Genomic DNA, 23,220 nt, shown 5'->3' with positions numbered 1-23,220 from the left:
ATTATAAGCAACGTACCTGCACCAGATAGGAGTTGCAAGAAAAACGAACATGTCATCCTTATGGCGAAGATCTAGAAATTGGTTTGTTTAGATGAGGTGTTGTAAAACATAAGCAATCACCTCCAATGATGAGCATAAACTGTTAGTCCAACAAATGAATAAATATCCAAATTTGGAACCAAAGCGCTTGTATCCTGGCTTTGTTACAGTACTGTCTTCTTTGAAGTTTGCCTTTTCGTATGCTGGTGGCATCGTTTAGCCCACTACTTGATCTTTCTTCTTGTGTAGGCCATTTGAGGGAAAGGGGTGGTAGACAGAAGGGAGCGAACCAGATAGAGGAGGACTTGGGCAAGCATATTTTAAAGTCTGTTCGTTTGAGTCGAAGGTTTTTCTGCATGTTTATAAATGACATATTTCACAAGCCAGTTTTTTGGAAGTATGTAAAGCTTTAAAATACAAAAGAGAAACCCAGATTAAATCTGTTAAATCACACTGCTTGGTATGCTGGTACTTATGAAGCTAGAATCATTCTGTGTTACACCCTTCTATAATATTTAGTTTTTAAAAATGGTCATGTTTGGTCGTGTAATTGGTATACTTTCCAAGTCAGGTTTATAAAATGAGATTATTTTAGTTCATGGTAAGTACTGGTAATGAAACTGTTCAAATGCAGAAATTGCAGAGTTGGCACAAATCCCAGATTTATCTGCTCAATCTGCTTAATCTGTGTATGTAATCCTGGGCACCTAATATAAACTTGCATTGCCTAGCCTCTCGAAATTGCCAGTCCCTAAACCTTTCAAAATTGTGAGCCCTTCAGAGTGATTTCCTTCTCAGGGTATGTTCTTCAAAACAGCCCCACACATGGTTTCACTGGCTATAGTGTTACTTCCATTATAATAGTGAACATTGATATATTGCACACCACAGTCACCTGCACCTTTAATCTTTAATGGCAACACTATTTGAAAACCATGTACCACTTCTAATCTCAGTTTGTTGGGATACAGACACTGTCTTGGTAGCTTCTAATCTGCATCCACTATCCATGCTATGGTATGTATAGCTTTCTCCTTCCTCCCAATTGGTCTCCTCTATCCATGCTTGAGCATGTTTGCGTTCTGTGAGGCAGCAAATGTGAGTTCTCTGTCTATCCTGGGTTTTATCTACCTTCCACATACAGCCCCGCATTAACATTACAGGCTGCATACATTCCTCGATGCTCCTGATGTAAAGTCTCCTGGTTCTATGCTAGAACAGAAGTAACCTCTTCGTAGACTGATAATGTTGGCCTTCAAATGGTACTTCTTTACCATTCCGATTAAAGCAAGAATGAAGAGGGTAAGGGGACTTAAAGGGAGTAAACATGCTTATTTTTAATGCTGTGAGGCAGCGTATCAACATATGGGTTGTGATCGCAGCGTGGGGGGTTGGGGCAGGGGAGATATTCTTGATCACTTAATTCCTTTGGTTTGGTTGAGGGGGGCCCCAAAGATGTTCGTGCCCAGGGCCCCAGAAGTGCTTAAGATGGCCCTGTGTCAGGGAGACCTTCATGGAAAAGTAGACCCAGAGATCAAGAGGTAAAGAGAAGAAGCCCTGTGGAGAATCAGGCAGTGTAGAGGGGTCTTATATGGCAGAAGGGACTTGAGCGGAGAAATGTGGGACAGACCCGCACACCGGGACCATGGAAGTGAAACTGTAGAACATTTGACTTAATCGCGCAGGATACAGTCTCAGCAGGGATCCCCGGGGACACTCGCCAGTTTTAAAAGATTTGTTGAAGCATCAAGAACACCAGCATTTGGTGAGGCCTCCCTGAAGTCCTGCGTAGCCCAGGCAGAGGGAGGAAGGTGGGACTTCTGCCTGGGGTCCAATGATAGCTGCCAGGGCGTATGATAGTAGTAAGGCACAGAACCGGACAATGCAGGGCCTTACTGGAAGAGTCTTATATAAGGCAGGACAGACTGGGAGGGAGAAGCAGTCCTCCATGAACCAAGGTGTGACCAGGAGGGTGAGCATGGCAATCTGACCCCAAGAAGCTGAGACTGAGCCAGGCCCAGATTTCACTATGCAGGTTGATGGAGATGAAGGAGCGAAGGATGCTGGAATGGCTGGGAAGTCTGGCAAAGCTTTAGTTCCTATGAGTTCAGAGGTGTATGAGGATGGAAAGCCTGAAACCCCTTCAAGCCCGGAGACTGATGAACATTGAGCTGGCTATTATCATGGGTGATCTAGGCACTATATTCCTTGTAGCAGAATGAAGTGAGTCAGGCACTACCCCCAGAAGGTGGGCAAGCACTATATCCCTAGACAGAAAGCTGGGTGCTGTATCGCGGAACAGTTGGCTGGAGACCATACTCCGTGCAGTGGGAAGAAGTGAGCCAGTCACTAATCCCCTGTATTGATCTCAAAAGATACGATGGGCACAATATCCCTGTAATTGCAATTGTGGCAAAGATGCATCCTGCTGAGCGCTATACCCCTATCACTGGGGATACAGCAAAGATGTGCGCTGTCTCCCTATCACTGTTATTACGTGCGTGCTGTGGCCTATATCCCCAAGAGCAATCTGAAAGTAGACATACTGAAGGAGTCCAGTATCCCAACTCTAGTCCCAATAGATTTAAACAAAAGATCTGTGTTGCATGTTTTGTTGGTCCTCCACACTTTGTAGTTAAGGCACTGTCAGTTTATTTGAAAAGTGCGGTGGTTGGTTTTGCTAAAGCACTTCCTTGTGAGGATGTTTACTTTGTTTCTTCATGTCACGTGCTTTTCCCCAAAAACTGCAACTGCAACTGCTCAGCTTTGAAACAACAAATGTTTTCAGGAAGAAGTTGGAAAAGACATGTTGCGCCAGAAACCAAACAAATGTATTTGTATTTTTTGTTTTATTTGTATAGCGCAAACCAGGCCCGGAGGCTACCGGGCGCATATCTTAGCAACAGTGGTTACATAATATTACGACATTTCAGGTAACATTTAAATTGACATAGTAATCAAACACATTGGTGGTTTGTGCAGAGATACATAAGTAATCAAGTATTCAGAGTGCAGCTTGGTCATCAGATGTGACTAGCCAATGTTTGGCTTTGTGTTTGAATAGATTCAAAGAAGGAAGGTTTCTGATAGTAGGGGGACAGAGTTCCACAATTTGGCTGCCAAAACTGGGAAGCTGGATCCACCGGCTGTTTGGAGCTTGTATTTAGGGATCATTAGGCTCTGGTTGAGGGAAGATCTTAGAGATCGAGATGGGGTATACTGCGTGAACCGTGAGGAGAGGTATATGGGGGCCAGGTTATTCCTGCATTTGTAGGTCAGGGCAAGCAATTTTAGAGAGATCCTTTGGGTGACTGACAGCCAATGAAGGTTCTTCCTGGTTTCCAAGATGTGGGCTGATCTAGGGATATTAAGGGCTGCTCTGATGGCGTTTTTTTTATGACCTGGAGTTTGTCTAAGTTGCCTTGATTAGCGCCATGGTACAGTGCATTATGTAAATAAAAAGATAAGAACAATATATATGAGTTTTATTTCATCGAACATGTGCAGCAGGTCTTTTGCAACTTCCTCATTCAAACATGTTTAGTTTATTTTGAGCAGATCTGCATGATATCAGGGAAAAACGTGTTCACATTCTCTGTCATTATACGAGATGTAAAGCTTTGTCAGCTGAGGTCTGAAAAACGTGTCACTTGATAAGCATTCATTTTCACAAATCCTGAGCTCTAAATGGATTTTGGGTTGAATAGCACCCACCTGTGATACATCCACAGCTGCAGAAATGGAGATTAGAATCCTGTCTGATTAATGTCAAAATAACGCCTGTCAAATAAGTGTATTTAAAATGCAATTGGCTTTTTAGGAAGTACTGTTGGATAACGTTTGAGGTCCTTGTGAGACCAGTTGGAGTGGAACTCTTGTAAGATATTGCAAGCCTGTTGGCTCTCTGTGTGGCTTAAAGCTTCTCATAAACGAGCTGCACTTTCTTGACATTTTCTGTTGCTTGACAAGAATTAATCTCATTAAAAAAACATGCATTCGTACTGACACAACCATGTCACCTCTCCCCTCATGCTATGTGTTTTTTACCTTTCTTATTCCCGCTCAACCTTCTTCGTCACTAGCTGAGGTCTTGGACACCCAGGCGGGGTGGGAGGGGGTCACAATACGCCAAACCCCAGACAAGGTTTAGACACTGTAAGACCACTACGGTGGTGAAGGACGCAGTATAAACATTGAATAACATAACCTCAGGAAGTGACGTGTTACTCGCTCATTGGCCAATTTCCGGCCATACCAGCTTGGAAATTGTACAATGAGAGGGTCTCATGACTCCCCCTGTCACCGCCGTAGGCTGGGCTTTCAGCACATGAGTGCCATGCTGAGAGTCCTGGCGCCCCCACCTTTCTCCTCCTCGGGCAAGCCGCACCTGAAAGACATGGCCTGACCCACCAGCCTCCCCCGCTGCTTCTTACCTGACAACCCAGGTCGCTCCTGGCAGATGGGACCCGGGTAACTGCACTCCATCATGCCAGGCCACAGCTGGCAGACACGGTCTGGCATTGTTTCTGTTCCTCCCCCCGCACCTCTGGCCCTGCCCCATCTGTATATTTGCAGGCCTGGCTTAGGAATCCTGCCTTAGTTTGCTTGGTACCAGGTTCCCCCACCCCATCTCCGTCATACACGGTTCATAATAGCTTTATAGGCCACACCCTCTGTCCGCAACTGAATTTATGTTCCAATAAACCTCATTAAACACTTACAATGCTTGGACCTTTAACTCAGTATTCAGGGCACATAACTCCCAATATGGCCCTCGGGCTACATCTATAAAGCTTAATTATCATACCTAAGTTGTGTGAGTGCATGGATAATAATGCCTTAAATAAAATATAACAAGACGGGGAGGAAGTCCGAAGAGAAAACCTATTGTGGGTGATCTTGACAGTAAAATAGTTTTTCCACAATGCAATTTGGCTTGCCCCATAAAATGTTCCTCTTTACTTTCCAGGCAGCAGAAATCAGCAAATCCCAAGACTGCGGCTATCCGGAAGTCCCCAAAGGTGTCTGTAGAAGCCCCACCCTAGGAAGCAGCCTGCTGAAGTACAGAAGCCGTTCCCAAGGTAACGGGACGTCCGCTTTAAGCTGTGGTGCTAGGTCTGCGGGGGAAGCGTTTGTCCGGAGACCTACAGATTACAGCCTTGGAGCCTTGCAGAGCAGAGCGGGCTCTCCCTTTCATAGTTCTGAGGTTGCTTCGGGTACTGGTAGTAAAGGATTTGTAGTTGGTGCTTTCAGTGCTGGAAATGGAAATAAATGTACTCTGGTTGCACTTTCTTCGTGAGGGGGAGGGCCGGTGTGGCTAGAGTGTTGTGGGCAGGCATGCAGGTGGCGCCCCAGCCAAGGTGGAGTAGTACTGATCTACTCAAGGAAATTACTTCTGTCGATTCGCATACACTCAAACAGCATTCTGGGAAACTACTTCTGTCGATTTGCATACAACAAAACGTCATTCTGGGAACATGACCCCCACTGAGTATAGAAGTAATCCATTGTTTGAGCATGCACAGTAAGTGGGCCATCCCTTCAGGATGGAGAGAAAGTGAATGCTCAAACTCCTACGCATTATTAAGAATTTGGGTATAAATTATGTATCTTAAAGCATGTTTTCCAAATGCATTCAGTGAGTGGGAACAGACTTTTGTGAGGTGTGCTTATGCAGTGAACTGTGCCACATCACCCACACGTGGGATTCGTTTTGCTTTCTCATTACCTATAGTGAAGAGCAGGGAGGATAGCTCTGGGGCATCCGGCTTGGCTTGACAATAGTGATGCCATGCAACAGGGATTCCATCCCCTGGTATATTTAGAAACTTAAGTCCTGCATGAGGAACTATATACATCACCAATAATTACATTTAGTGCCATGCACTGCTCACAGGCTCTGCAGAACATTTATGGAACTGGAAAAAACATGCACCTCTGAACATGTATGACACCAAATAAATAACATTATAAGTGAATCTGCTGATTAAATAAACCCTGTCATACCAGCCCACCCCACAATTCTGGGAGAAACTCTACTATATTTAAATTAAACCGAACTGAAGGTGGTCCCCAACCTTTATGCCTGGAAATCACCAAAGTCAAATAAATGTACATTGGTAGCTGGTTTATAAAAATAGGAATTGGCCTGCCTGTGCAAGTCTCAGTAAGGTAAAGATCACACATGCAGTCACAGCATGAATCGACTAATTCTATTTCTAAATATTTCTAAATATTAATGATGCACTGCAACTTCTAAGTAGCACATTTAATTCAATAATTACATTGGTGCTTATCGGCCGGTGTGTTCGCATCCTTTTCACAACATTTATAATCTTTTCATAACTGACCATTTAAAACATTTTATTTTATCCAATATCAAAAACAAGGGTTGGTATCAGAGAACTGTTCCCCAGAAAAATGTCTTAATAGCAATGTATTCCCATGTACCATGATTGGTTTCTAGCATATGTATTTAAAAGAAATGTAAGCTCTACTGGGTCGCATCATAACGTACATGCTTGAGGTTAGGAAAGCTGTGCTATCAATTTAGAACACACAGAAAATTGATTTATCTGCACTATGTATCCACTTTTTTTGTTTTTCTGGATGGGCAACTGCTATTCCCTGGAGGATTTTGGTGTAACTGATTTGGGACCCTCTCACCACAACACATTTTCATTTGTGAAATGTTACTGTTCATTTGAAATTGCATCTTCGCAATGGACATGGAAATGGTTCAGCCAAAAAGCGTTTCTAGAGGGGGAGCTATAGCCCCAGGTCTTTTGCTTGTAGCCCCGGATAGTAGCTCAGGTGCAGCAACCAAAATGTTAGCTAGCCCCGAGTCCCACCAGTCCTGACATTAGCTTAGCCCCTGATCTTTTCCAGACCTAACAACACCCATGGGTTCAGAAAGCACCCTCTCATCCTAAAATCTCTTTTAAATGACTAGGTTTTCACAGGTCACAATTTATCAATCAATCGTGGAAATATGGAAGGTGTACACTCTTTTACAAATCCAGTGTCAGACTAGACCTGTGAAAACGGGCAGGATTCAGTTTCTTTTACGAAATGCTATCTGTTAGACAGACACGATCCTATTTGTTCTTATTTGAATATAATCTCACTGAGCTTTCAACACAGTGAAAGGATTCCTTTCACTTTAACACACTACAACATCCTGCCCCCTTTCTCTTGCTAATAGCTTATCAGCCACTGCATGCTGTGCACATTAACAATACTATTTGTTCTAGAATAAACCATATTTCAAAAGCCTTAAAATATAGTGGGAAAGTCATGTTGTCTTTCACACTAAAATGTGAAAGCATTCAATTTGGAATAAGCCTCCTAGTGGCCTTCCTTCCCAGTCCTTCTACTCCTGGTACTTAGTAATGGAATAGTTGTAGAAGACATATGTATACTTACATTGGGGAATGTTCATACTCACTTTTGAATAATTCTTTAAGGCACAGCCAGCCAGCAAGGACCCTCAACACTTTTACAAAATTCCTTGTCAGCTAGTGCCATCTGGTTTGTCGTCTCCTTTTTGGAAATCACGACTGCCTCAGGTTAAATTTGCTTCAGGCTTTGTCGTGGATAAGACCCATTCACCCCCAGATATTTTCTAAGCTCACCATGACTTTCGACAACCTTGAATATCCCTGCTGTAATCCCTCACTTCTTGTGTGTTTCCGTTTATATAAATCTAATATTGCCACATTGTGTCATCTGGCAAAGCACATTTTGTTGGTGGAATCATCTACTTTGTTAACATAACAGGATGACACTCCTACAGAATACACCCCTTCTTTTCAATATGTCGAGATACTTTTTGCATATGATAGCAGTGTGTTCTGTACAATGTTTGAGTCATAATCATACTTTATCCCATATCTCATTGTAGCAACATGACACAACAATGAAATGCGGATTTCTAGACTACCATGACCCTCACAAATTCAGGGACATGCAGCATGCATTGATGCAATGACAATTATTTATATAATTGATCAATTATTAATATTATCACAATTTCAGAGACCCTCAATTTCAGAAAAGTTGTCTTTTATCACAAATACATAAGCAACACCATATGTTTGCACATTTTAATTGTGTTTAAAAATGCTGAGATACATGTCTTGAATTTCTTGAACATCATGAGTCATGTGAACAGGTCTCAGAGGCTCCTTTGGGAAGCCGTTAGTCAGCGATTGACATGGATAGCTGACAGAGGCTCATTTGATTTGTTCTTCAATCAACTGGACCCATGGTCATTTTTAATGAGTAATTCTATGTCAAATGTCACACTCTAAGTGCAATTGACTGAATGTGTACCACTAGTTCTGGAAAACAGCTTAATGTCATAGGATGTGTTCAGATTATGTCTTCAGAGGACCAAGGATTCAGCTCTACTGGAATGCAAAGATGTATTTTTTTAAGAATATTTCTCTTATGATGACCAATTTGGGTGGGGACATCCAATTACACAGAGGCCCTGAGCAGATGGGTCTTTGTTATGAGGAATATAGGGCCTGATTCACTGAAGTGTTTTATAATAGCACAAACCGATAGGCGAATGCTCTGTGAATCAGGCCCATAATGTGTTTCTTTGATGGAAGATAAATACATGTTTGTCTCCAGATGGCCAAACTAATATTTTGGGTCTTTAAATCTTGCCCCATAAACAATATATGTTGGACTAAACAGAAATTAGCTTGTTGACAGGTTCACTGGAAATATCAGAACACCAATCTGGCCATGGAGATTGAAACAGTAATGTATTCCCTGTTTTAAAGTCTCACATACAACTGTAACACTTATTACATTTACAAAAGGTTTCTAACTTCATTTGTTAGTGCTTCACAACATTCTTCTGACAAATATGATTAGAGACATGTTGAGTGTCCTGACCCACGTTTGAGCTATCATGCTGCAACATTTGGTGCTGTGGGCTTAGAAAATCCAAGATGGCCAAAAAGCCCACATATACGCCAGAATAGGAAAACTGTGCAGTACTGGCATGGAAAACATCATGATGGCCAGAACTTCCCAGAAAATGCACAGGGAAATGCATGAAGAATAGGCTGCCACCCATTTTTGCCTATGTTGTGAGCACAGGAGGGCACTGCCTAAAACCACCATTGGGCTACCCAGACAGTAGCCTGAAACCATTGGGAATGGAAATGCTGATTGCCAAAAGCAACCTAGAACTGTGGGGAAGTCATTTTCTTAAATCCCAAAAATGGTTGCATTACCAGTACTCACCACTATCAGAAATCCGGCGTTTTAAAACCACCAGACTTTTGTGTAAAACTGAACAAATGAAACAAAACCAGACCAAGGAAAGACTTGCTAAGAGTTGGATACAATGTAAAACTATACTCTGAAATGACTTGAAGGAAGTAATTATTTAATGTGTATGTAAAAATCGTAATAGACTTAAACTGGGGGACAAAAAGTGAAATTTAGCTGAAACCTGGCTTAATGAAACTGAATTCTGCCTGACATCTACCCCCACAGGAGTTAAAACCTGCTCAGCCACTCTTCCCCTTGCCAAAAGGAGTTGTCACATCTCTGATTAGATTAGGGGTGGAGCAGCTACAGGGAGTTGAACAAAGGCCTGTCCTGGGCCCAGGCAGATGGTTTATTGGGGGGATCGTAAATGGCTTCCTTTTGAACAAAGCCCTTCCTTGACTCAGGCAGAAGTTATATTGGGGGTGTCGTAAAAGTGGCTTCCTCTTGGCAGAAACGGGGAGGGGCAGCCTCTCTGAGGACAGGCTGAGCTTAAAGAAAGTGGATAGACTGGTTTCTCCACCATGTGACCTGGGAAGACACACCCCTGTTGGCCAGAATATGATTTTAAGAAAGATGTATAACTCATGGTGCGGACTTGTCAAAATTATCTAAATGATACCATAATTCTTGTGATTTTTCTGCCCACATTTTAAGAGGTTTTAGGACCCAGTGGTATGATCTGGGGGGTTGCTAGCGGAAAATAGGGTTTCACTCCAAATGTCTGCATGTTAAAAATCCGACACTTCATCAATTAATGTCCACACTCCTTGCGCACATGTGTTTAAATTTGGGTAAATGTCCGATATTGCAAAACCAGTTAAAAAGTGCAAAATGTTGCCATTTCTGAATGCAAGCCCCCAGGAAGAGCAGAGTTTGAACAGAGTAAACCCCATGTGATATGTGATGGGTGCATGTACTTTTAAACAACTGTGTATCTGTGCAATATGTATTTTAATCAAATATAGATTTGTGGGCAAACTGACCAGGGGAGGATCCTCTGACCCATAAAACCTACAGCATCACTCTGACTCACATTTCCTTCCCCCAATCATGGGAGAGGGGAGAATTGGGCCAATGACAAGTAGAGAGAGGCAGGCTTAGCTAGGCCCAGGCACACACCCATTTTCAAAACACATAAAAAGAGACTGCTGGGACAGGTAGAGACATTCAATTCCATTTGCTGCGGAGCATGCTGACCGACGACTTCACATCCAGATATCCAGAATTCAAATCCATCAATCTCCAAAGACCAGAACTTTACTTCAGAACTTAAAGCAAGGGCCTAAACCCACAAACTGAGAACTCTTCTCAGCAGGCCTCAGCATCCTCAAAATCATTTGCAGACTATTCAGAGCCGGGCTGAGCTGTTGATTCTGACCTGAAACCCTGCGCCAGAAAGATCCAGAAGCAGAGCTGTACCCAGAGAAAGTAGAGCAGTATCCAGAACCAGAGGCCAGAGATCCAGAGTGACCCAGACCGCTGTTAGCAGAACCAGAGAGCTGACCCAGATCACTGTGAAGTGCCGAGACCAGAACCGGAGTCCAGTCCAAAACCTGACCAAATCCGTGGCGAGGCCTATTTCAAAAATATATTGTGAGTACCTAGCAGAACTGTGCAGAACCAATCTCTTAGTTAAAATAATCTAATCCAAACTATTTTAATCTAACCAGAACTGCCTCCTAGAAGTTGTCACTTGTCATTTTGTAAAGCTGCACCACTGTCACTTGTCAATTCTGAAGCTGCAAGCTGTCACCTGTTATTTTGAGTTCACTTTAAGTCCGAAAAACTACCTTTATTTAATCATCCATATCCCTGGAACCGTTTAGGCTAGGAACTTGGTTTAACTTTCCTCTGAAGGCTTAGAATCTTACCTTTCCAACAAGCCTAGAACCCACTTCCTACTCCTTATACTTTTTCTGCAATCACGATTCACGCACTTGCGAATTTTACCGCGATTTGCGATTTGGTTAAAAATCCAGCCACGTGTAACCATCAGCAGTCATTTCTTTCCTTGCTAAAAATTTTGTTTGCCTCCTAAGAACCATCCCTGAATCATTGCTAGAGTAAGCCTGAACTAATATTAACTAGATATCAATCACCCTGAACCTCCTGAAGGGAATTAAAAGTATTTTCAGCATATTTCTCACTTCATTGTCACCATATTCAAAGCATTTTGCCTGTGTTTCAAAACTCCTATCTGTTGTATAAGCTGCTGGGGGGGAATTGAACTGAATTCTATTTCATTGCATTCCTAAGAACTGTGTGCTCTCCTCTTCATCTACTTACATTGCATAAAGGGGGGGGGGGGTGAATTGTCCAAGAAAGTGATTACATTGTCTTTTGCTGAAATCCTATCAAGTTATTTTCTGTACTGCATTTTCATTCCACATTGCATCTATTTGAAACCATAAACATATTGTTGCTATCTTATCCATCCTGTACCCACTCATCATTGACTATAAAGAAGTGTGCTAGTGCCAGACTATCCATTATTGATTACTGCTCAGATTAAGTGTGATTTTCAATTATTAATTTATTATAAAGTGTGATATATATTGTTTACATTCTCAAATAAACCTTTTAAACTTGCAAAACAGAACTACTTCTTGGCTCAGTGGGGTCAGGGGGATTCTAAGAGAGGGGTGTTATATAGGGGTAGTCATCCAGAACTCATGAACTGGACATAAAGATATATCAATAAGGGTTTCCATTCAGTATCCCAGACTAGGCATTGACTTAGCTGTAGTGTTGAATTGAATCCTCTTACAAAGTGGGGGCTCGAGCCGGACGTCTGGGTTAGAGCTATCACTTGTGCAGCTTAATACAGTGTGCTAACTGACGGAATACATACATCCGGTCGGATCACCATGCTGTTTTACGCTGTAAAGCACTCTTCAAAGGGACACTCTAAGGAAAAGGTCTGTTTTGCAAAAATAAAATACTAATTTCTGTAAGTCAGGACAGAGATCAATCTCTAGAATGACGACCTTGGTAGACATGAAAATAGTGAGGGAGCACCTCTTACATAAGCTATTTGTGAGAGGTGAGTGGACTCACCAGGACCAAACGGTCTGGTTGCAGGCCATCGCGCAACAGGTCACTGAAACAGGGTCAGACAAATGGAGAGATCAGGGTCCATTACATGTGGTCCTGAGTGAACTATATATGGCTCCTAAAGCCAAAGATGAACACAATAAGATTGCCAGGATAGCGGCATACCTGTACCTATATATGGGAGACATGCAGGATAAATGTACTGAAAGCCAAGATCTGGCAAATAAGCGACAGATGGTGTTAGAGAAGGTCCAATCTGACCTGGTCTCTTCTGAGCAGAGGCTGCAGAGGAGCCAGGAGTTAGAAAATGATAGTAGGCAGTATATCATTAAAATAAAAGAGGATATGGACATCCTGCAACAGGAAAAGGCTGACCAGGATACCAGATTTCTGGCCTTGCAAAAGGAGTAGCAAGAAGGTTTGGACTCCCTACTACAGAGCCAGAAAAAGCTGGAGCAACAATCAGATTTCAATAGGGTATGTGCTGAGCAGGTAGTCACCCTGCAAAGCCACCTAGATAGGGAAAAGGCAGAAAGCAATACATTGATTCTGAAAGACCTGGATACCCAGGCAGAGTTTGATCAGCAGCGCCAGAGAGCTGGTGCCTTCCAAAGGCAAAGGGACGACCTGGCGGCACAGATGCAGACTCTTAGTCAGGAAAGGGACACCTTAGGCCAGGAAGTCTGCCATTTAAAAAGGAAAATGGAAGAAAATCACCTGGCCCTCCAGGGACTGGGTGACCTCCAAAAAGAACACCAGAACTTGTTAGAGCACACCAGGAGGGTGGAGGAGGCTCTGGCAAGAAAGGAGCAGGCCAGTAGGGAAGGGACTCAGGAGGTAACCCTCCTGCAGCAGAGACTGGCCCAGTACTCCAGGACCAATCAGGACGCACAGAGAGAAAATGAGGCTCTCTGTCAGCACAATGATAGGCTCCAACAACAGGTAGCGATGCAGGAGAGACTGATAGTCTAGTAAGGCCTTAACTGAGGAACTGAAAGCGCAGGCTCTTGCATTGCAACAGGAGCAGGGGCGGATAGAGACCAGGTTCGCTGGGAGAGGGAGACTCCTGAGCATAACCTCAGGAGCCCTAGTACCAGAGGCCTTCATATCTCTCAGTCCCTGGACTCTGCCACCCCCATGTCCCCTCGCGCACATGAGCCCAGGGCCACAGGGATGGCAGATTACTATCCAACCAGAAGTATGGGGCTCATAGGCCAGTACCTCCCAGGAATGGAGGGGCAGGCATCCGGGTATGGGCACCCAAGCACAGTGCAATTTAGTGGGGAACACCAGGAGAGTAGGCCCATTAAGGGCATCCTGAAAACTTCTGCCCAGTTAGGTCAGTGGGGTGGGTACCCATCAAGTCCTGGCAGCAAGGAGGAATCTGAAGACTCCTCTGAACGGCGCAGGACACAGGAGACCAGGTCCCCACATTCTGCCAGCCATTCCCAGGCTCGCAGAATCCGGGAAAACCTGGAAGATCAGACAGGAACCTCTGGGAGCAGTGCCTCTGAGTCAGAGGATGAATGGACCAGGGTTACCCGAACCAAAAAGGCCAATAAAGCAAAAAGGGCCTTGCTTAAGTACCCATTGAAGCAAATAAAGGCAATAAGGAGTGTCGTCACGCCTTATCATAAGAACGCCAAGTATTCCGTTTGGGAACACTTGGAGCTCTATGAGCAAATGATGGAGACTTTCCATTTGAAGGACAGCAGTAGCTGCATCCAGTACGTCAAATGGACATTCTCCCCAGAATACTCCAGTTTCTTTGCGGGGTTGGAGGACCAAAATCATTTAAGATGGTCCACCTATAAGGCGGCCATCTTGAAACATTTTTCTGTTCACAGAAATCCTCAAGAGGCTTGCAAGGCAGCCTACAATTTGCATTGTGGGGAGGATCAGGCCCCACAAGAGTTTGTGCAAGAATTAAAGCGTGCTTTTGCGCAGACCACCAGAAGGGTGCGCACAGACAGCAAAGAGTTTGTCAATACATTTTTCCATGCTCTCCCTAAATATATAATGACCCAGCTCGTGAGAGATTTTCATGAGAAAAGATCTTTAGACTGGGTCATTGAACAGGCTACCCGGATCCATGAGGTGCAGAAGCCTATCGAAAATAAAAATAAAGCGCCGAAAAACCCCAAAACCAACAGCACCCCTGCTGCTGCCAAGGTGGCAGAGGTAAAGGTTGCCTCCGTTTTAGATTTGGAGATGGGGGGGCCTAAAAACCTGCCTGCACCAAATAATTCACAGCCCAGAGGCCCTCGGGCCAGTCACAGACAGGGAGTCGAGGAGGTAGTCACACAAATGGGGTCTCCCGCTTCCCTGACTATGTAAGTCCCCGCTACAAGGGAAACCGACCAATCCTGGGTTATGTGTGGACTCCTCCAGCCCAAGGGGGGGGGGATCCAGCCAAGCACCTGACCCGGGGAACTTCCCTCCTAACTTCCCCCAGGAGGGCAGAAATTCTCCAAATCCTGGGCAGAACTTTTTCCCCAGGTATCCACCCAATTTCCAGCCCCAAAATCTTCCATCCTTCTTTCCCCAATTCCCTGAGCCCAGACAACCTAATCCGGGAGAGGGGAGGCCAAGGGTGGAGGGGGTACCAAAATCTTCCCAACCAGGGGTACTACCAGAGAAGGGATAGCTACCCTTCCCGGGATCAGCCCAGGGGAGAAAATAGAGCCCCGTATCAGCCTGAGCGGGTTTCACAAATTGAGCGCCAGGTCCAAAATATGGCACGGGATCTGGGTCACATACTGAGGGCTCAACAGAACCCTCAGATGAGCATGCCACCGCAGAATGCCCCAAACTCGGGACCTGGTGCTCCAGAACAATGACGGGGGCAGCACCCCGATAACCCACCGGTTCCCAGGGAGGAGGCACAAGGGGAATGGGGGTGTAAAGCCTTGGAGGAAGCTTCCTTCCCAACTTGTAAACAGCCCCTGGAAAACCAGGAACCGGAAACAAAATCTCCTGCCCCTGAAAGCCTGCATCCCAAGGAGCAGAGGGGGGGTAGGAGAAACCAAGGACCCAAACAGACCCACTTTGTGGAGGAGGTACAGGTCTTCCAAGTTGAGGGAGAGGGATCCTCAGAAGATCCTGGGAAAAGGATCTTCTCCTTCAGAGATGGGGGAACTCCTCCCAAGGAAAAATGGGTCCCAAGGGATGCCAATTCAGACTGGGGAGATGAGGAGACTGAGCTACCGCCGCCCATCATCTCATCCCAGAACCGACAATACCAAAATCCCCTGGTTCAAACCCATCCTGGTGACTGCCTCCAAAAAGGGGGGGGCGGCCCGGAACCGGAACCAGGGGAACCCACCATGGCTCTGATCTCCAGTTGCCAACTTTTTCTTTCAGATTCCCAAGACTCTCCACAGAATTCTGCCCAAATCTCTTCTCTAGCAATGTCCAAAACCAGAAAGTTAGCCCACCAGTTGTCCAAAAATGTGCATTATCTGTGCCCCCTTGAGGAGAAGGAGGGAAGATACTATGCCCCGGTAAAAGTACAGGGGCAGGGTACAATTTTGGCACTGGTGGACACTGGATCACAAGCTACCCTTCTGTCCAAATGGGCCTTTGCGGAACTAAATGCAGGAAGGGGGGAGAATTACGGTATTCCGCTCACCTCTCTTCCTGGACAACTGTAGAACTTTGACGGGAAGGAAATTCCTGTCGAGGGGACTGCAGAGTTGGACATTAAAATTGGGCGACACAAGGCGAAACACCCGGTCATAGTAGTGACTCCAGAGGGCACCCCTTGTTTACTAGGGAATGACCTCCTGAGAAGGTTGTCACCCCTAATAGATTGTGTAAACAAGGTCCTCTGGAACCAGACTAGCCGACCAATAAAATTAAAACAGAGTGTCAACCATGTTAGTTTAAACAGCACCTGCCACATGGTTGAACAAAAATCTGACCAAGTAGAATTTCACTTCCAGAACAACCAAACTCCAGATGTGACAGTAATAGCAGTAGGACAACAGACTGGTGATGGGGGGTCCTCTCTATTTCTGAAAATCAACCTTCCTTCCAGTTTAAGGTGGTATTCCACACTGGAAGGAAACACCCTGAAATTCTTTACTAATCCACAATCAGAAACTCCCACTTCTATCGTCCAGAAAGATGTGAAATCAGCTCAGAGCCTGGCTGATATTCAGCAAATTGGAGAGCAGTTGTTCATCCCTGTCCAGTTAAATGATGGGAAGGACTCTGTTCTCGCTCGAGTGTGTGTGAACAACGGTAAGAGCTTCATCAGCGAAGCCATGTTCCGCCAACTCCCAAAAGCTCCAGCCATTCCCACATTCAAACTGATAGACAAATGGGAAATGGACCTGGAAGCACCTAATTCAAAACATCTCCTGCCAAGCAGGTGTATGCTCAAAATCTCCATTGGCAACAAGAGCATAGTCCATAATTGTTGGGTCGTGCGAGACGTCACTGCCGCCTTTTACTTAGGCAGTGACATTCTCAATCGCTTTGCCATTAGTTTGGACCTAATAAACTTCAAAGCTTGGTCCCGATTAGCGGATAATCCCATGGGCTTTGATGATCCAGAAAAAGCATTAAGGTCAGCTCAATTGCTACCTTATGCAGTTGAAATTCAGATCAAAGAGGAAGTCACCATCCCAGAAAGGACCCGACAATTCTCCCTGGAAGTGAAAGTTAAAAGAGGACAAAAATTGCAAAACCCTGATGCTTATATACATCTAAATGCTTCTCTCCAACAGCAAGGGTTGGGGGTAAATCCAACACCATTAGTCAACATAGAACATGACACCATTCCAATAGAGGTGGATAACAGCGACTTAAAGAGTATTACTCTAGCCGCAGGCACCATTATTGGAATGGCGGTTGATGACCAACATTTTTCCATTGATTTAGGAAATTAACTGTTAGGACCAATCCCCAAGGACTGTTTTGACGGTGACAGTGATGACAACACAACACCAGACAGGATTTTCACCCGGCATGGGGGGAACTTCCTGGTGTACACTTCTTGCCCTTATGGTAAGGAAGATGTGACTTGTGACTTCAGGAGGGATGAGGTGATTTTCCAGGTCCACGAGGGCTGCCTTTCCCACCTGATGCCTCCAGTCCAAATCAGCACTCTGACCAGGGACTTCTCCACCCAGCTGGTGGAGGCCGCTGAGATAGCCAAACCAGAAGCCTTTCCAGGCTTCAGGCAGATGGTGGAAGAGAGAGTCAACCTAGCTGATGCCTGTGTGACTCTGGAACAGAAGCAAAAGTTGAAACAAGTTTTCTTGGATTTCCAAGATCTCTTTGCGGTAGACTCATATGACTGTGGTCGCACCGACATCCACACAACAACAATCCCCACGGACCCTGGCATGACTCCAGTGTTTGTGAAGCAATATCGCTTGCCTCTCGCATCAATGGAGTCCCTTACTGAAATAATTAAGAACCTTGAGTCCTGGGGAATAATTCGTCCAATACACAGCACCTTCAATAATCTGGTGCTGGGAATATTGAAGCCAAACGGCCAGTGGAGACTCTGCGCCGACCTCAGGGAGCTCAACAAACGGGTCCATACTTCCCGATGGCCTCTGCCCTACATTGACCCAGGGCTGGCCCAGATTCAGGGGTCACAGGTATCACAGCAATAGACCTGACCAATGGATACTGGACCGTGCCTGTCAGTAGGGAGGACCAATACAAACTGGCTTTTACCTTTGGGGGCCAGCAGTACACATGGACCCGGACTCCCTTCGGATACCTCAACTCCGGCAATGAATTCAACATTTTCCTACATAAGGCCATGCCCGACCTGGGTGCGAGGGGTAACCTGGCTTATGTAGATGATGTCCTCATCAAAAGTTCATCTGTGGAGGAACACATAGCGGAGATCCGTTATGTTCTGACACAGTTGAGGGCCGCTGGAGCAAAACTTTCTTTTCAGAAAGCACAGTGGTGTACAACCCGTGTTAATTTCTTGGGGCATGAGATTACTCCTCAGGGTCTCTGTCCCCAGGAAAAGAAAGTGGAAGCACTTCAGAAACTGAAAGACCCCACAACTCTGCGGGAACTAAGGAGCCTCCTTGGACTGACTAATTACAGCAGAAAGTTCATTGGAGGCTATGCAGAGATCACTAGACCCCTGATTCATCTCTTGAAGGGGGGGGTCAAGTGGGAATGGGGTCCAGAAAAATCCGAGGCGGTAAGACAACTCAAAAGAAGCCTCTCACAAGCGCCTTGCCTAGCTTACCCTGTCAGAAACAAGGAGTTCTTCCTGGAGACGGGGTTCTCTAATACATGCTTGACGGCAGTATTATACCAAAAGCATGACAAGGTCAATAAAGTAATCTCCTATGCGAGCAAAACTTTATCCTCTGTGGAGGAACAATTCAACGATTGTGAGAATTACCGCCATAACCTTCTGTGCGCCCGACTCCCCATTGACTCAAATTCAAAGTGCAGTCGCGTGTGGGGGCTTTGTCGGGTGTCCTGACCCACGTTTGAGCTTTCATGCTGCAACATTTGGTGCTGTGGGCTTAGAAAATCCAAGATGGCCAAAAAGCCCACATGTACGCCAGAATAGGAAAACTGTGCAGTACTGGCATGGAAAACATCATGATGGCCAGAACTTCCCAGAAAATGCACAGGGAAATGCATGAAGAATAGGCTGCCACCCATTCTTGCCTATGTTTTGAGCACAGGAGGGCACTGCCTAAAACCACCATTGGGCTACACACACAGTAGCCTGAAACCATTGGGAATGGCAATGCTGATTGCCAAAAGCAACCTAGAACTGTGGGGAATTCATTTTCTTAAATCCCAAAAATGGTTGCATTACCAGTACTCACCACTATCAGAAAGCCGGCGTTTTAAAACCACCAGACTTTTGTGTAAAACTGAACAAATGAAACAAAACCAGACCAAGGAAAGACTTGCTAAGAGGAGGATACAATGTTATACTCTGAAATGACTTGAAGGAAGTAATTATTTAATGTGTATGTAAAAATCGTAATAGACTTAAACTGGGGGACAAAAAGTGACATTTAGCTGAAACCTGGCTTAATGAAACTGAATTCTGCCTGACATCTACCCCCACAGGAGTTAAAACCTGCCCAGCCACTCTTCCCCTTGCCAAAAGGAGTTGTCACCTCTCTGATTAGATTAGGGGTGGAGCAGCTACAGGGTGTTGAACAAAGGCCTGTCCTGGGCCCAGGCAGATGGTTTATTGGGGGGATCGTAAATGGCTTCCTTTTGAACAAAGCCCTTCCTTGACTCAGGCAGAAGTTATATTGGGGGCGTCGTAAAAGTGGCTTCCTCTTGGCAGAAACGGGGAGGGGCAGCCCCCTCTGAGGACAGGCTGAGCTTAAAGAAAGTGGATAGACTGGGTTCTCCACCATGTGACCTGGGAAGACACACCCCTGTTGGCCAGAATATGATTTTAAGAAAGATGTATAACTCATGGTGCGGACTTGTCAAAATTATCTAAATGATACCATAATTCTTGTGATTTTTCTGCCCACATTTTAAGAGGTTTTAGGACCTGGTGGTATGATCTGGGATGTTGCTACCGGAAAATAGGGTTTCACTCCAAATGTCTGCATGTTAAAAATCCGACACTTCATCAATTAATGTCCACACTCCTTGCGCACATGTGTTTAAATATGGGTAAATGTCCGATATTGCAAAACCAGTTAAAAAGTGCAAAATGTTGCCATTTCTGAATGCAAGCCCCCAGGAAGAGCAGAGTTTGAACAGAGTATACCCCATGTGATATGTGATGGGTGCATGTAATTTTAAACAACTGTGTATCTGTGCAATATGTATTTGAATCAAATATATATTTGTGGGCAAACTGACCAGGGGAGGATCCTCTGACCCATAAAACCTACAGCATCACTCTGACTCACATTTCCTTCCCCCAATCATGGGAGAGGGGAGAATTGGGCCAATGACAAGTAGAGAGAGGCAGGCTTAGCTAGACCCAGGCACACACCCATTTTCAAAACACATAAAAAGAGACTGCTGGGACAGGTAGAGACATTCAATTCCATTTGCTGCGGAGCATGCTGACCGACGACTTCACATCCATAGATCCAGACTTCAAATCCATCAATCTCCAAAGACCAGAACTTTACTTCAGAACTTAAAGCAAGGGCCTAAACCCACAAACTGAGAACTCTTCTCAGCAGGCCTCAGCATCCTCAAAATCATTTGCAGACTATTCACAGCCGGGCTGAGCTGTTGATTCTGGCCTGAAACCCTGCGCCAGAAAGATCCAGAAGCAGTGCTGTACCCAGAGAAAGCAGAGCAGTATCCAGAACCAGAGGCCAGAGATCCAGAGTGACCCAGACCGCTGTTAGCAGAACCAGAGAGCTGACCCAGATCACTGTGAAGTGCCGAGACCAGAACCGGAGTCCAGTCCAAAACCTGACCAGATCCGTGGCGAGGCCTATTTCAAAAATATATTGTGAGTACCTAGCAGAACTGTGCAGAACCAATCTCTTAGTTAAAATAATCTAATCCAAACTATTTTAATCTAACCAGAACTGCCTCCTAGAAGTTGTCACTGTCATTTTGTAAAGCTGCACCACTGTCACTTGTCAATTCTGAAGCTGCAAGCTGTCACCTGTCATTTTGAGTTTACTTTAAATCCGAAAAACTACCTTTATTCAATCGTCCGTATCTCTGGAACCGTTTGGGCTAGGAACTTGGTTTAACTTAACTTTCCTCTGAAAGCTTAGAATGTTACCTTTCCAACAAGCCTAGAACCGACTTCCTACTCCTTATACTTTTTCCGCGATCACGATTCACGCACTTCCGAATTTTACCGCGATTTGCGATTTGGTTAAAAATCCAGCCACGTGTAACCATCAGCAGTCATTTCTTTCCTTGCTAAAAATTTCGTTTGCCTCCTAAGAACCATCCCTGAATCATTGCTAGAGTAAGCCTGAACTAATATTAACTAGATACCACTCACCCTGAACCTCCTGAAGGGAATTAAACGCATTTTCAGCATATTTCTCACTTCATTGTCACCATATTCAAAGCATTTTGCCTGTGTTTCAAAACTCCTATCTGTTGTATAAGCTGCTGGGGGGGAATTGAACTGAATTCTATTTGATTGTATTCCTAAGAACTGTGTGCTCTCCTCTTCATCTACTTACATTGCTGAAAGGGGGGGGGGGTGAATTGTCCAAGAAAGTGATTACATTGTCTTTTGCTGAAATCCTATCAAGTTATTTTCTGTACTGCATTTTCATTCCACATTGCATCTATTTGAAACCATAAAAGTATTGTTGCTATCTTATGCATCCTATACCCACTCATCATTAATTATAAAGAAGTGTGCTAGTGCCAGACTATCCATTATTGATTACTGCTCAGATTAAGTGTGATATTCAATTATTAATTTATTATAAAGTGTGATATATATTGTTTACATTCTCAAATAAACCTTTTAAACTTGCAAAACAGAACTACTTCTTGGCTCAGTGGGGTCAGGCGGATTCTAAGAGAGGGGTGTGATATAGGGGTAGTCATCCAGAACTCATGAACTGGACATAAAGATATATCAATACGGGTTTCCATTCAGTATCCCAGACTAGGCATTGACTTAGCTGCAGTGTTGAATTGAATCCTCTTACAGACAATCCACGTGGTTTAGCTTGCTGTTAAAAAAAAGCAACACATGGCATGGAGTGATGTTATGATATTCTATATTAAGTTCTGCTCAGCATTTCACAGACGCCATATTTCTTTTTTGGTGATTTCTATAAAATATACTGTTTCAGTTTAGTAAGGTACCATTTTTCAGATGAAAGATTTTATTTATCAAATGGGGTTCAGCATTACTTGCTGTCAATTTAAAGTTGGTGAAAATACAGTCCTTGCATTTTTGACTATGCAGTTCCTGGATGGTTTAGTTTGTGGTGAAATCCACATCATATGTTTGGTGCTGTCTCTCAGGCAAGAAGTTATTACCTGCATTTTACAGGCAAACCTTTTCATGGTCATTGAAGAAAAACACACGTGCAGCAACAAGGCGCCATTCTGGCAGCTCTCTCTTTAGATTCAATCAGTTTATTTCGCTTTTAGTCTCCCTTACAACGCATACACTAGCGTTAATGCCTAATAAAAAATAATGCACATTGTGCATTATTTGCCAACAAAGTATGAAGTGTCTAAATTAGTGTGCAAGAAAACATGCTAGAAAGAGTTCCTATGTCTGGGGAATGCAGTAATTCAGGAGCCAGGAGTGCATGCCTGTGTGTATTTGCCAGGAAAAGAAGTATATCAAAATTGCTGCACAATAGTGCATACTATTTTTTATTAAAAAAAGAATTTGATTGTGAAATGAATTCCAAGAAACTTACAAAAACTTTTTTAAATGCATTGTAAAAAAAAGATGAAAAGAAAGAGAAAACTAATATACAATAAAGAACATTTGTTACAGTTTTTTAACACTATTGAAAAAACGAATCTAATATTAATACATGTACTTGGATTCACTAAATGTTATTAAGAGATTCAAGGACACAACATACATCAATCGGTAATCATTCTAATATGACAGCATAAACTTACAATATAATGTAGAAACATTCATTTAAAAATGTGCAAGTAGTATGAGTACTGTGATAAACCCCTGGATCCTCTACTTAGGTGGCCAGAGAAAGGCCATCGATTTTGGATTCTGACCCTAGTGGTGGAGAAGCGAGAGTGGATCACCTGGGTGTAGGTTCCTTGGGGATTGGGAGTGGGGTGCCCACAGGAGAGACATGTTATCCGCTTCCGCTATTGAAGATCAACCTAACCCTTCCCCAGCCTTTATAGGCTACCGTAAGCCAGCTCCCC

General features: G+C 44.2%; 1 protein-coding gene across 6 annotated transcripts in view; it reads left to right on the top strand.

Annotated features, from left to right (window-relative positions):
* PDZD2 (PDZ domain containing 2) overlaps positions 1–23,220 on the top strand; it is a 1,567,362-nt gene that overhangs the window by 1,185,142 nt on the left and 359,000 nt on the right. For all 6 annotated transcript variants that reach the window (XM_069627074.1, XM_069627075.1, XM_069627073.1 and 3 more), the window contains one exon: positions 5,009–5,120. In XM_069627074.1, the coding sequence (XP_069483175.1) occupies positions 5,009–5,120 (112 nt within the window). The remainder of the gene's footprint in view (positions 1–5,008; positions 5,121–23,220) is intronic.

Source organism: Ambystoma mexicanum, chromosome 6p, assembly GCF_040938575.1.
Source record: "Ambystoma mexicanum isolate Mex_15411 chromosome 6p, UKY_AmexF1_1, whole genome shotgun sequence".
Classification (NCBI taxonomy): Eukaryota; Metazoa; Chordata; class Amphibia; order Caudata; family Ambystomatidae; genus Ambystoma; species Ambystoma mexicanum.
This window is presented reverse-complemented; position numbering and strand designations above follow the sequence as displayed.